Raw genomic sequence first — 15854 nt, 5'->3', positions numbered from 1 at the left:
TAATCACTTAAACTGAAATGCTTTGGACTTGAGATTATAGAAATACACCAAACATCTGATAACCTGCATCAGCACTTTGCACTGCGTTTGTAGGCTCAGAATGCCTTTACAAAGAAAACCATGATTGTTGGATGCTTCGATCAGCCTCTCAATCTCCATCTCTGTTCATGGTCCACTTTTGTAATTTGAAGTTATAAACTGCATTAAAAGATGAGGGACATGTTTTCTTCACCGTTTCTGCATAGGTAGAGGGTGTGTGGGCTACATTTAGTTAGTAGGATATGAGCTCAGGTGGTCAGGTGGGTGCATGTTAAACATGCATCCCGGACACTATCAGCTGCATAGCCTTCCCGGAATGATGGATTGTTTCTCTGCTATTCTTTAAATTATTGTCTTCAGTTTCTCTATCTCAAAATTAAACAGTGGAGAAAGAGTGATCGCCTTAGTCCATTCTGAAATTTTAAGATTGGAGTGGCTCATTGTGAGGGTCCCAAGAGCCCTGCAAAGCATGGTTCCCACACCAACCCAGTTGGCCTCACCAGGAGCTTGTGGGAAATGTAGAATCTCAAACCCACCCCAGCCCTCTTGTGTCAGAATCTGTACCTTCAAGATCCCCGGGTGGTTTGGATGACATTTGAGAAGCACCCCTATAGAGGGCAAGCTTCAGTGCTACCCCCTATGCAGCAAACAAGGTTGACATTCTACAAAGCTTGAAGCATGTAGGAGAATTTGTCTTAGCAAATTGTTGGTTTGTAGTCATTTCTCTACTTTCCCTCCCTCAGTGAGAAAATAAGAACCATCCATCGTTGGAGGTCCCTCGCAATCCATCCTGAGGGAACTCCCCCTCCCCCAACTAGTCTAGGGCCACGATCGATCATTTTCTTTACCCTAAAGATTTCTGGATAACGCAAATGATTTCATGCTAGTATTTTCTCATTGACTGTGTAATAACCTCAGGCTGATATAAACCATACCCTGGAAAAATCCCACCGGATTCCTTTTCCGTTTACTGAGCCTCAGTTTTCTCATTTGCTAAATGGAGACCATCATACCAGTTACAGTCAGAAGGAGATGAAGGTGAACATTACTTCATAAATTACAAGAGGTGGTGAAAATGAGTGGGGTTTTCAATAGCTCAACTGTTCATTGACAGATATTTTAGAGTATAGGGTATTACTTGAAAGCACTGACTGTATCCAGACCAGAGCAAACAAAATTAAATCCACTTGAAAGTGGGAGTCATTTTTAGATGAGGCTCTAGTACCCCTGTAACACTAACATTCTGGGAACCTGTGCCTTACTCAGCTGCCCACAACGTAGAAATTGTCTGCTCAGGATTTGAGGCAAAGTCTTTTGTAATCACTGTACCTACTTTGAGGCATGCCTTACCAAATCTTTGCTGCTCATCTGTAGCATATGATCAGGGATTTAGATTTAGGCTAACATTACTTACTATAGAGATAATACAGGCAAGCTAAGGGACCTGTTTGATCCCCAGCTGCCTCATCTTTAAAGTGGGGCTATTGAGTGATGCCTGCCTGATTGGGTTGTTGTTGAATTAGTGTGGTCATGAGCAGAGAGCTCCTTAAGTAGCACCTGACACTAAAGGACACTCAGGATGAGATATTGCCATTAGCATCACTAAACGATGGGTGTATTTTGTTTTGTTCCTGTAGGAGCAAGTTTTCTGGCTTAGAAGCATATTTTGACCATGGAGGGTTTTATTTTTAAATCTTGACTTCCATTTTAGGAATATCAAAATAGGGATACCTAAAATGTGCTAAGGGAGTAGATCTTAAGTGTTCTCACCACACGCAAAAAGTAACAATATGAAATGATGGATATGTTGATTAGCTTGACGGTGATGATCATTTCATAATATGTACATATATTAAATCATCTCTTTTAAAAAGTACAACCTACAACCCAATTATATTCAGTTTTCTTTTTTAAAGTTTATTTATTTTGAGACAGAGCGCAAGTAGGGGAGGGGCAGAAAGAGAGAGAGAGAGAGAGAGAGAGAGAGAGAGAGAGAGAGAGAGAGAGAGACCCAAGCAGGTTCCACACTGTCGTGCAAAGCCCAATGTGGGGCTTAAACTCATGAACTGTGAGATCATAATCTGGGCCAAAGTCAGATGTTTAAGTGACTGAACCACCCCAGCACCCCATATACTAATTTTTATTTGTCGACCATACCTCAGTAAAACTTGGGGAAAAATAATTTGGGCCAAAAAAAAAAAAATTCTGCAGGAAGAAGCCACTGGACCCATGAGATCAAACAGCCTGTTTTTCTGTTCGTCTTTCTCTTTTCTGTCTTTGGAGGAGGCCAGGCTACCAGGGACACGTCAGCTTTGTAGGAAAAATGGCCGGTTCTTGTGGCATAAACCTAGCCCCCACATCACCACTGCTTTAGATTTCTGTGCAACCAGTTTGTCTACAGAGACTTACTTTTCAAAAACTGAAACGACATCTGCCTCTGTTGCTCTTTCCACATTGCCACTGGTGAGAGCTCCGGTATCCGGGGGTGGTCGCGGGTTAGCAGAATCCCCTGGGGATTTGGAAGGTTCTGGACCTTTCCACCACCGCACTCACTCCATTGTGCACATAACTCATAGGTGGGCGCAGACCTTGTCAGTGTGGCCTCTCCAGCCTCCAGAGCCTCAGCCCCAGTACCATGTGCTCCTGCCCACCTCACTAAGCACGGGACTCCTCTCCTCTATAGGACGGCTGCTTCCCCGTGAGAACACACATAGCTGTTCCCAGAACTGGCCAGACCCATTTCCAACCCTGCATCAGAAAGTCGATCTCTTTTAGGAGCTCCTCTGTGTCCCTCTCATCTCCGGAAGACAGGGTTGGACCTTGTCTTCCCGGAGGCACCTGTAACCTCAAAGGGCTGTTCACTGTCCCCCTTTTGGCCTAAAACTGTGAAAGCCCCGCACTTAAAAACACAAATGCCTTTTCTCTTTGGGGAGAGAAGACAGCTATCCTTCATGAGTTCGCACAGCCAAAAAAAAAAAAAAAAAACAACGGCAGTTTACCCACAAATGAAGTGCTTTCACATTCATGCTCTCATCATAGTGCAAAAAAATAAAACAAAATAAAAGAAATCTAAGGGAGGCCTGTGCGATTTTTGTCCCCATTTTCCAGATGAGGAAACTGAGGCCCAGGAAGGTGACAGGGCAGGGCTTCCAGATTCACCGTTTGTTCTCTTTTACCTGAGAAAAAAAGTAGTGGGAGCTGAGGAGATTGCTCAAGTTTGGAGAAACTAAAGTTCCGGAAGTGGACTACTCTCGGGGTCTCCAGGGAATGGGCACGCACTTGGATTTGAATTTCTTAAACCCAGAAGTTTTGGATGGAACATTCAAATTGAGGATAGATCCAGAGCAGTCAGCCTCCTTTCCCAAGTAAACTTTTTTTTTCAAAATGTGGTCACTGTTAGCAGTAGCAACTGCAACTAAATGAAATGATTCTAAGTGTATGTTAAAGGGAAATGCTTTCCCTTTTAAGATGAGAAGGATGGGGAGAGACCCTTTCAGAGGATTCTACAGTCAATCTGTTTGTTTGCTTGCTGCTTTGTCTGTTTACACTCCATCTCATTCTACAGTTTGCCACCGCCTCTCCAAGTACATGTAATTCAGTACTGAAACATAAATAGAAATAACGACAGGGCAGTGAAAAATATAAATTTGAATGGGCTTTTTATAATTGTAGAGTTTTAGAACGGAGTCGGGGGAAGGGAGGTAAAATACTGATTGCAAATGTGTAAAATTGAAATATAAATTAGGTTATGAGCTTCCAGACAGCCAAGCCCAATACAGATGCTGCACAGTGATTTAAAGGCCAGGAGCACAAGGTCCCATCCCTTTGGCTTAGCTGGGTGTCTGGCAGGTAGCAAACCCTCATGAACCATCTGAGAATTCAGTGAACAAGAGGAGTGAGCTATTCAGTAAAGTCAGCAAAAATAATTTTAATGGAAGCACCTTATTTCTGCATGTTATGTGTAACTATTAAGAAGACATTCCTGGCTGGATTCCATATGACCCTTCCAGCAACTTCTTAATATGAACAGGAAGAATTCCTGATTAGTGTGTGTTTCTACCTTAATCCCACATGTCTAGAAGGAGGCATTGTGGCAAGCACAGCACAGTTGTAAAAAATTAATAAGTAATATATTAAACAATATATATAATTATTATAATAATATAATTTCCAAAAACTAAAATATCAGCAATTAAAAATGTGGCTGTCAACACTAGTGCCGTTTAATTGAAAAACCAGAGGACACAGCTCTCTTCCCTGCAGAGTCAGGGCCCTTAAGTTCAAAGAAATAGTCATACAGTGAAATGTCAGTTCTCAGTGCTGGCCGACACTTGGGATCAACAGAGTGGCTTTTCGGGAATACCTGGGCCTGGGAATTACTCTCAAAGATTCTGACGTAAAAAGGTTGGGAAATGGACCTGGTCATTAGTATTTTATTTTTAAAAAATTATATATACAGCATTAAGATACTCTGCCTTACAACCAACAGGTGCCCAGAATCTACAGATAGAATTAATTTGACTTTGTGTCACTGCTGTCTTGGGACATCTTGACTGCCATGTGCCAGAGTTGAAGACTAACTTCTAAGGCCCTAGGGAATTTGCACTAGATAGCCTTGGAGGGTTTTAATCACATGTAAGTGTGTGTGTGTGTGTGTGTGTGTGTGTGTGTGTGTGTGGGCGTGGGCCTGCTAGCTTCCATATTCATAGCATTAGATACTAGAAGAAGACTGCCATGAGTGATATCCACCCAGAGTTTTGCATAACAATAGTGACATGACAGAATTAAAAGGCCAAAGAATGAGAAGTGACCAGAATTTCCAACAGTAAAACTTAACACCAGTGTTCTTTGATGGGAGAACATTTCCTGTCTGCCCTCCCTCCTCCCCTGCCTCTGCCCCAACCTTTACTCTGTCTCCATACCTAGCTTCTCACATTCCCTCCAGCAATACTGGCTGGCTACTATTTTAATTTGACTCTTAGAGTTCAGCCGTGGGTAATTTTTAGAAGAAAGAAAATTACAGACAGATGAGATTTCGCCTAAGAAGAAAAGTGGGGTAGAAGGATGATATGGCAGGTCACAGGACTAATTTAAATGTACCACCAGCTGAGTCAGATGCAGAGTCTAGATGGTTGGTCTATGAAAACCATCGTAAAACATAATGAAGTCTGGTGATAGAATGAAAAAGAAAGACCATGGCCCGTGTCATTCCACATTGCAGGTTGCTAAAGCAGAATATAATTATCCCTCTCAAACTTCAATTAACATCATACTCAAAGGAGAATCCAGATTCCCTGTTATTTTGTCGGTAGGAATGAAAGGTTCAGGACAGTCTCAGGAGGTTCCTCCTTAGAGACGTTTCACTCCACTGCTGACTCAGCACCCCAACATGGGTGCCCCTCAGCACAATCTTAGTGAAGAAGAGCTGGGGTCTCGAGCCAACCCGGCTGTGTTCAGATGTCACCTCCACCAACTTGCACATGGTCATGACCTACACCTCCACTTCCTCATCTATAAAGACTGGGATAGGAAGAGGGGGTGTAGAGAAAATTAAATCAGTTAATACACAGATACAGGGCTTGGCCACCTCCTGTCATGGATAAGTACTCCATCGACATCGGGTCACTGGCTCTTTGACACCAACACTCCAAAGAGCCGAGACGAATGTAGCCTTCTTCCTCCTGCTCAGCGATCCACCGTTTCATTCTTTTTCCTAAATTAGTAATCCCCCCTCCTCCCACAAAGCCTCCCCCTGTCAATCTTCCTGGGAGAGTAGGAAGATTTCTGAAATGAAAATGGGACTGAACTTGCAGGAAGTTTCTCAGCAATGTTCCCAGATGTCCCCATGGTAAGAATTACCTGGAATGATGATTCTCTTCCAGGAGCACCAGACACTTAGGACTGGTGAATGGGTCCCCAGAGCTTGTCAGTAACCAGGCCTGGGTTCTCACCAAATGGACAGATGTTTACATCTCTTTCCTGGAAGTTCTGATTCAGGGGGTCAGGGCTGAAACCCAGACGTCTATTTTTAGCATCTGTATTTTAGCACTCTAATTAATTCTTATCTTCAGGGAAGTTTGAGAAATTCTGCAGTAGAGAGAGGGTTCAAAAATAGAAAGGAATCCTAGGTGAAAAAATTGGTAAAGAGAATTAGATGCAGACTCAGAAGGCAAGTGGAAAGACCCAGCAAAGATCCTCTTGAGTTTGTTCATGGAAGATACTGAAATAAGAGAAACACGGGAGGAATTAGATACAGAGAGCATGACATTGTGGCCACCGTTAGACCACCTTCGCTTTCAGAAATGAGGTTCTTTCTTTATTAGTTTTTAAGAATAGTTGGGGATATATATATATATATATATATATATATATATATATATATATATATTTAAATTTTAGAGAGGTAAGGAGGGGAAAGGGGAGAGGGAGGTAAAGAGAAAGGGGGGGGGGGAAGGGGGCAGGGGGGGAGAGAGAGAGAATCTTAACCAGGCCCACACTCGGCACAGAATCCTACATTAACTGCTGAATATTTCCTAAACTACCTCATTCCACATTCTGCCCCAGACCAATTAGGCTAGGACCACAGGAGAAGGGCCTGGGCTTTCCCGTTATTTTCACCTCTCCCTGTGAGTCTAAGGAACTAGACTTAACCATTCAGCTAGACAAGTGGCCCTCAGCCTTGGCTTGTATGAGAGTTACCTGGAGCTCTTTAGAAACTACAAACACCCAAGACCCACTCACAGAGATTCCCATATAACCGGTCTTAGGTGTAGCATTATCACTGAGAATTTTAGAAGGGCACCAAGTGTCTTTACAGTGTGCAGCCAAGGCTGAGAACCACTTGGCCAGACTTTATCCTCTATAACCAGTTTTCTGAAAATCAGGGGCAGCTGCTCTTGAAGTTTAAATTCTTTGGTCTGTGTTGAGAGTGAAGAGCAGACTAGGAGTAGCATGGGGGTCAAGACCCATGCCAGTCTCCTCTCTCCTCCTGGGAGGTGAGCCCACCCACACTGTCCAGAGTGCACATGCACTGCTTTGGTCATTTAGTTTGCCCTGCCCTTGCTTGGGGGTAGCAGATTTCCCAGCTACATTGTTAATACCTTTGATCATACCTCTCTCTGGTCATTTGGGGTAAATGATTCCACTGAGAGGGTCATGGATGATCCACATATGGGGCTGAGAGAGATGGTTTTTGTCTTAAAGGTCAAGTGGGGAGAGACAGAACTGTATATCAAAATTGCCTAACAGTGGACAGAGACATCACCATGAAACCTATCCCTTATAATTCTACCCAGATTCCTCTGTTGGCCTCCCATGTGGGCCACATTGGCCTGATATCCCTCCCCAGGCTATTATTTGGCAGACATCTCCTTTTGTACTTATAATCAGTGTAGCGGGAGGGCTGATCATGCAGGTTGACTCCATGGAATTAATGAGCTCCATAAAAAGGCAGTTTTCTGAAATGGATGTAGTGGGATTGTTTGCGTGGAATTAAAAGAAAATAAATAGCAGTAGAGAACTGATACATCCAAATAACTATTTTGCAAATATGTTTTAATAATTCCTTTTTGGTACTGCCGCAGAGTCCATGATATATCCCTTAAAATATCACTACTGGCAATAACTTTATGCTTTGATGTAGATTTGATTTGATAGTCGGCCATCTTCTGAGCCAACTCTCCGAGTCATACCCTTTGTTCAGAGATTTTTCTCAGGAATCCTAGAGACACTCTAAAAAAATTCAAGATATATAGGTTGCCCGAGAGAGAGAGAGAGAGAGCGCGCGAGCGAGCTTGGGGTGGGGAGGAGAGGGAGAGGAAAAAGAAAGGAAGGAAGGGAATGGAGAAATAGTAGCAGTATTTTTAAGAGTATGTGTATCATAGGGTGCCTGGATGACTCAGTTGGTTGAGCGTCCAACTTCGGCTCAGGTCATGATCTCACGGTCCGTGAGTTTGAGCCCCGTGTTAGGCTCTCTGCTGACAGCTCAGAGCCTGGAACCTGCTTCAGGTTCTGTGTGTGTGTGTGTGTGTGTGTGTGTGTGTGTCTCTCAAAATAAATAAGCATTAACAAAAATTAAGACAAAAAAAAAGAGAGAGAGAGAGAGAGAGAGAGAGAGAGAGAGAATGTATCATGTCCCAAGGAAGAGTGCTGTGAAACACAACCATCATATGTTCTAAAATTCTGGTACAATTAAAGACAAAGGTCTGATGTCTTTGTAAATATACTGGTAGGTTGTGTTCTTAAAACTTTTTCCTTCTTCAGTCAATCACCATTGTATATCTGTGTTGGTTGCCTCTTGTGGTTCTCCTAATGTCTGGCAGGAAGGACAGTTCCATAGGGAAAATGCAGAAGTGAGATACAAGGTGGCAGAGTATTCTGGGACAATAGGGTCTGAATTGGATAGAACCATCTCACTAACGAGGCCCACCCTATAGTTGAGGAATGGCTATACGAAAGAGCTTGCCCCTTTGGATGCACCAGGCTGCCGCTCTTGGTAATAAAGTGTTATTCTTGTGAGCATACTATAAACAGAAGTCCTTCCAAGGGCTTGTTTGGTCCATACACATATGAATTTCATGCATGCAATTTGAGCTGCCCATATTGTGTTCCCCCTTGAGGCATTCAGAGGTGAACAAGTGAAAACAAATATTCAAACCCAAATATCTTAATTTTCAGGGATATTAATTGTACTGCTCCTCAAGCCTCAGAAATTTGAAGCCAGGTATTGGTGGGACTCAAAAAGTCTGTGTCCAAGCAGAAAGAGAGCAAAAATCCAGTGACACTAACGTTCTTATTCTTTTAAGAGAAGTGATAAATGAACTTGGCTGTGACTTTTGTTATATGGAAGAAAGACATAAGAAATACTATTTTCAGAGCATGTATAATTTTGTTTAGATTTCATTGGTGTGGAAATAGCTAGAATTTTCAAGTGAATGCCAAATTCTAGTGAATTTTCCAGTGGTAGCTCTATTTATATTTCAGAGTGTACCTCTTGCAAAAGTAAAACTTTCTTAAGGTGTTTTAAGAAATGCTCAATCACTAGGTACTTTTTGGAATCATTAAAACATTTGAAGAAGACCAATCAAAGACCCCAAAAATGCATTTAATCTTGCTTCTTAATGATTCATACACTACAGAAAAATCTAACAAACAAGAACCAGAAGGCTCTATCCTACTGCTTCTGAGGCATTTAAGATCCCAGCTAATCTCATTGGGGCATTTTTATAATCTGCCTCCCACAGACGTTCTCATTTCTAGAGAAATAAACAGTGTGTCTGAATTAGAACACATTTCATTGTGAAAATGCCACAGTTGGAAACATCTTAAGAGAGTTTTATCATCTTCCTGGATTTACTAAATCAAAGTAAAATAGCATTTTCCATTTTAATTTTCTTTTAAACACTGCATCATTAAAAATAATTTGGTGAGATGGGATTTACTCCAATAGAGGAATTCTCTTACGTTCTTTGTGTAGCCAGCCTAGTTTGGTGAGGAAATTATTATCTATAACATGAGACCATATAACCATTCTCTTCTGAAATGACAGCAATTTCTTTTTCTTTCCTTTAAAATTTTTTTGATATTATACTACAATAATAAAGTCTGGAATTTTATGATTTTTCGTAGCTAGCTGCAGTACCCCATTTTTCCTAATGGACAGTCTGTATTTTCTTTAAATGTAATTTGCATTTAGTGTAGAAATTCCAAGCGCAGTTTGAAATGCCCCGGCCTTAGAAACATACCCTCGCGTGACGTCCTGGTAACACTCAGTACTCCTATGTCAGTGCAATAGTGTGTAGACACACACCCCACCCCCGTTCTCACATCACCCCCGATTCCACTGGTGAGGCCCCCCGCATGCCTGGCTCATGATCCTTCTAAACTCTCCCAAGTCCTAGCCATATCAACACTTTCCCTTGCAACATCCATTCGAACACAGCGCCCTCCCTCCCCGCATCTGAATACATCTACCCAGTTGGCAGAGAGCACATTTCTCCCTGAGCGAGCAGTATTGTGAATTTTATCTTCTCTTCCAGAAATCAGTTCGTCTTCGTTGCAGCAGATGAAATTTCTTGTAACACCTCTGCAGGTAACAAACATTGCTACTTCTTGACGCATCCATCCAAGTCTCAATATTCTTTCTTTCTTTTTTTTTTTTCCTTCACATGCTGCAATTGGTCACTCTAGAAAGTTGAGTTGAAAAAAAAACAAAAACAAAGTCCATATATCTTTGGAGTATAGCTGAAGCCTTGAGCCTCTGTTGTCTAAAAAGACACTAGGCATTTTGCTAACTTGGGTACTTTATTTCCAGTTTTAATAGTACATGATCTAGAAAAGTAAGACTGTGTTGGATGAAGCCACAATGCAATCTTACGGTATAAACACTTATGTTAAAATGCTGAAAGGGGAGACTAGGGATGCACATGTGTGACTTGTATGTTTTTTGACATATTTTGTCTGGGTTCACACAGATGTGTATGTGAATTATACTGATCTGTATTGAATGACTGGTTATATATCATAGACCCTAAAAGACTGACTCCATATAGCTAGAGGCATTGGGGAATACAATTATCTCCATCTCATAAGAAGGGGATCTTCACTCTATGAATCAAAGATCCCCTGTCTCCTTTCTTGTAAAACCTATTACAAGTAGCAGGATTTAGAGAGACAAAGTCTTCTGCTTTTGAAATCAGGGCATTGGCAAATGGAAATCGCACAGTTGCATGATGTGTCCATCAAAATCACACCTGTCTTTCTGCTTTGATGTGGTTCAGAAGAGTTATGTTTGGATTTTCATTAGCTTGGAATTACTTGATTAAATGTCAAGATAGGTGAGTGCTAACAGATTCTTTGTTTTGTTTTGTTTTGTTTTTTGTTTGGTTTCGTTTGCTTTTAAGCCTAAACTACGACCAAAACAATTACTAGGAGATCTTCCCAATATGTGGCTTCTAGCCAACAAGGGAGGACTGTACAGCTTATTAACATGTAGTTGAGTATGACGTGACCTTCAAAGCCTACATAAACAGAGCCTTGCAAATAGACATTCATCTGCTCCAATCACATTTTATCGATGGAGCAGTAAATGCAAGCTTGCTTGCTAACACTTCCCTCCCTACTTACAGTCTTTGGTGAGAAGAAACTAAATTAATGGAAGGGCAGATTGCTAGGAGCATGTCCCTAGCCCCATCTGTCCTAAAAGGCAAGGCTTCTTTCATTGATAAGAGTCCGTGTCAATATTTTTAATGGCGGAAAGTCTTAACCTGGGAGTTCATGAGGTATGCATGTTCATATTTTAAAGTGACAGCTTACTCCATTTCTATCAAACCCCTTGGATAAAGGCTCTTCTATTTTCCTTCCTCGACCCCTACCCTCCAACATCTGTTTCCCCCCGCGAGCGGTGGTGACATCCCTAACGCATCACTAATACTTAATAGTAGAAGGTGGGGTGGGATACTTGAGTAGCTGGACGTGGTGGGGAATGTTCCTGGGATGCAAGAGACATTTCACATTTTCCAAACCTTGAAAAGGGAGCCTGCGTCCGGAGGGGTAACCGACTGGGGGTGGGGAAGGGATGTTGGTTTAAACTGCTAACAGATGTCACGTGTGGAGAGGCTGTCTTCCACAGCCTCTACGTATCCTGTTAAAATGCACACATGTTCCGGTGTGTCTCAGGTTATATTTTGACATCACAGATCACACACTGCAGAGTTACAGCCTCAGAGGTAGATATCGATTTCGTCCCGTGCCTTAACAAACCCTGCCTTGTAAGCAAGTGGTCCACATACACTGTTGCTGAAAGAGGCAGCAGATAATGAAAGTTTGCCTGGGTAGACCGAGTGTGTTCACCTTACCTTATCTGATTTAGGATGGCTCTTCAGTAAATTCTTAATGAATTGCTATTGATCAGATTTCAAATTGAGAGAGATATCCCTGTTGCTTTGATGGCCGTATTAATAATATGTTGCATGCTTCATAGGGTCCCATTTGAAGTCTGAATTCTGAACCAAGCATGAAAAAGGAGACACCCGTATCAATCAAATGTCAAATTATCTCCTAGCCAGTCCTCCCTCCTCATAAAGTGAATATGGAAAAACAGAACCGGTCGGTTACAAAGGTTGTGTACTCATGGTTTCAATGAAGACCCCAAGGGGAGCTCCTCATGTGCCCCCTCCCCCCATGCTGGGAAAACCCAGGGCATCCCCATTCTAATCAACAAAACCATCCCCACATGCAGAACACTCCAAAGGGCAGGTCTCTTGAATCCCGGTATCTACTGGATTTCAGCGTTTGACACAAGCCAATTTCTCTCCTTTTAGATGAAGAAAGAAATCAACAAGATGCTTAAAACCTCAGTTCTGAGGGCCTGGTGGATTTTATAATTGAAATTCTTATAAAGATGTGTTATTCTTGCACAGCTGCCTCTCGGGGCAGAGCTGACCGGGTTTGTCTCTGGCTCGGGGTAGAGATGGTGAGGTGAAAATTGCCAGACGGTACTGGCAGTACTGAAGGGTTGTTTCTTCCTGTTTCCAAAGGAAACGTGACGGTTTGTTACTTGGGTCATTTGGAGAGGATGCCAAAATGTTGGTTCTGCTTTGGCTAGCCACGTAGAAGAAACGTTTCTCATTAGCATGTGTGGTTTGTGAGACTGTATTTACATTTATTTTCTTACTCAGTGTCCCCAGCAATGGTGTTCGTTGTTTTGGTTTGGTTGCTCCTGAAAGATAAGTACCCATGTGGGTGACACTGGCGACTGGCCTTTTGACAACAGCGCTGAACCCTCAGCATACAGTGCCTCCCCACCTTGGACACTCAGCTTCTCATTCTATAGCAATGAGACCCTTTCATGAGTCAGATCCTGTAAGAGACTGCAAAAGGGACAAGATGGTTTTCCCTTATTAGACTCAAGGCTGGAAGCAGCCGCTCTGATTCATCAGAACTTTCCCAGGACCGGCTAGTGATTGTAGTAGAAGTAGAATATGGGTCTTGCCCAAGAATGGAGGTCGAAAAGCAAGTTACTTATTTTGGCCGAGCAGCTAGAAATTCATTTCAGTTAATTAATATGTATTGAGTCATCACTGTGTATCAGCAACTGTTATGAGCCCTCGGGACATAGCATTAAATAAGCCAAGAGGAGCCCTTCCTTCAAAGAGCCTCCTTGCCCCCTTTCTAGTGGAGACCACACCCCCAACATGTAGAGGGATAGGCATGGACTATTCTTGCATGTAAGTTAAGTTCTGCAACAGCTCTAATGAATCAAAGAGCAGAGGGGTGGACCGAAAATAGGATGAAATGCTACCTTAGGTTCAGTGATCACAGAAGATCTGAGAAGGTGACATTTGAACGGGGACCTGAATCTCGTGAGGGTGCAGCCAGGAACGTAACTGTGGAACGGTAAGCGTTTCAGGCTGAATGGCAGCATGTATCAGGGCCATGTGGGTGAGACATGCCAGAGGTGGCCAGGCCCAGCAAGATGGGCAGCCTAAGGACAAGTAACAGCTTTGGAGATAAAATCAGGAAGACAAACAGGGCTCAGGAGAATCAGACGAAACCGTTCAAGATTTAAGTGCGGTAGGAAGGCGCTGAAGGGTCACCTGTGATCCGCCTTAATGTTTAAATGGTGAGTTAGACTGCATTGTGGGGAACAGATTACAGGATGGCAAGAGGAGAGAGGGTGCCTGTTGGGAGTGTTTTGCAGCAGTCCAGGGAGGGGTGACAGTGGCTTAGGTTAGGACCGTGGTGAAGGAAGAGCCAAGTGATAGTCTTCGGGCTGCATTTTGACAGGAGAACAAGTAGCAGAGGGCAGCAGATGAAAAGCCGATGAGATTGTGTTAAATGTCCACCCTCTTCCTCTTGTTCCCAGGGTGAGCCAGGTATTTCCATAAAGCGCTAAGGCTTTTTGTCACTACTGATGATGAGTGAGCCCTCAATCCCTGCAGTAGCTGTGCCTCAAATGGACTTTGCTGAATTCTCCAGGGTGTAATGATCACTTGCTGTTGTTCGTTGAGCAAATTCTGTGTGCTAGCAAGCATGATAAATTATATGGATACATACATACCTACATGTGCATGTATGTGCATGTGTAGACATGAACATATGATTTATTACACCAGCTCAGTGAGGTAGAAATCACCCTCATCCTCACCCACATCCTAAAAAAGAAAAAAAAAATGCTCAGGCCCAGAGAACTTTGGTAACCTGTCACAAAGCACAATGGAATGCCTCTGATGATGAGGTTCTTACCACTAGACCACACTGCCCCCACGTGTTTCTTGTGTTTTGACCTTGGAACATTGACCTTTGCCTCCAGATGGAATTCTCCTACGTTTTTCAGCTGCCCTGTCTTGCTCGTAAAAAGCTAGTATTTGTGAGAGAACATAGTTGTTAACATGTTGAGGGGGCTCAAGGGAACTTGATGGTTCTATAAATGGCTGCTCCGCTCGGTGTTTATTTGACTTGGGCCATCCCCTTCATCAGCAGGTGTGTGTTGAATAGTCTGATGTACAGGGGATTGGTCTGGGTGCAGGGACAGAGTGAAGGGAGCAGCTGCCTTGTCAGGGAACATTCTGTGTATTCCCAGAGACGTCTGTTCCAGGTCACTTCTCCCCAAATCTTTCTTTTGCTGAAAATCAGTGTCTAAGAGTCAACTAACAGGATAATCCATTCCCTGAAAACTACCAGAAACTTGGAACTAGTTGTTTTGGATGCCAGATCCTGGCTCCCAGCTGCCCCCTGCCCAAGAGAGTGTGTGTGAATGCTTGTGTGTTATGGGGTACGGGTGGAGGCTGGGTCTCCATCCGGTAGCAACTCTTGCCGCCTCCACTGGGCCAGGTACCATCTTAGAGGCATGGAAAGCCAACCTGGGGATACACTCCCAGTTCTTTGTCAGTACTGGACACTAGGTAAGGGTGGAGGTCTGCAAAAAAGCCTTGACCAAATGGTCATCTTCCAACACCATTAAAACCATCCTCTGTAAACAGGCTGCTATGTACTGTATTAAGTAATTACTAGAAGCAAGTGCATGAGCACATGGGGTGGCATCATCCCTTCCTTCCTTCCTTCTATCCCTGCCCAACTTGTGCATGCACATGCTCACACAGGCGCGCGCGCACACACACACACACACACACAGCTTCAGATAATATTGAGAAGAAGTTTCCAAATTGGCCATTCCCCTAATTGATCCTTCAGCAAACTTTATCTAATTGTCTTTCCTGCATTTTGGTTATTTGATTATTCAGCAAAGTCGTCATGCAGGAAATTGATTTGTAGTTAATTGGTCTGTTTCCAATAAAATGTGATGTGTATTATAATAGGGGAGTGCAGGGTGTTCAGGGAACATATAAACACAGGAACTTAGTAAAAATAATTATAACATTTATTGAGAGCTTGCTGTGCACTAGGCATAGTTCAAAGCTTGTTACAGGCAACAATACCCCATAAAAATAAAATGTCTCTATCAGTTTACTTATAAACATTAAAGATAACCAGATAGCTCTGAATTGGCCTGACTGAGGAAGTTGCTGTATCAGTGCAGAATTTGAATTAAAAAAAAAAACAGAACAGCAATTATCAAACGTTAGACTGCATGAAAATCACCCTTGTTGCAAATGCAGAATCCCTTTTCTCTTCCCATGCCTCTGCCCCGGAGATTCTGATTTATAGGTCTGGAGAAAGAGCTTGAAAACGTGCACTTTCAAGTTCTGCCAGGTAATTCTAATAGAGGAGCCCTCAGATCACGCTTCAGGAACCGTAGAACTGATCGGTCAGGAACCTTTCCCCTCTCCATGGTAAGGAAAACATAGGATGGGTTT

The 15854-nt window shown here is 42.8% G+C and overlaps 1 protein-coding gene across 7 annotated transcripts in view; it reads left to right on the top strand.

The window, feature by feature from the left end:
- Positions 1–15854, top strand: part of RBFOX1 (RNA binding fox-1 homolog 1) — a 2060838-nt gene that overhangs the window by 2032953 nt on the left and 12031 nt on the right. For 6 of the 7 annotated variants that reach the window (XM_045047971.1, XM_023246513.2, XM_023246510.2 and 3 more), the window contains one exon: positions 10077–10129. The exons of the other annotated variant lie outside the window; for it this stretch is intronic. In XM_045047971.1, the coding sequence (XP_044903906.1) occupies positions 10077–10129 (53 nt within the window). The remainder of the gene's footprint in view (positions 1–10076; positions 10130–15854) is intronic. 7 annotated transcript variants of the gene reach the window in all.

Source organism: Felis catus, chromosome E3, assembly GCF_018350175.1.
Source record: "Felis catus isolate Fca126 chromosome E3, F.catus_Fca126_mat1.0, whole genome shotgun sequence".
Classification (NCBI taxonomy): Eukaryota; Metazoa; Chordata; class Mammalia; order Carnivora; family Felidae; genus Felis; species Felis catus.
This window is presented reverse-complemented; position numbering and strand designations above follow the sequence as displayed.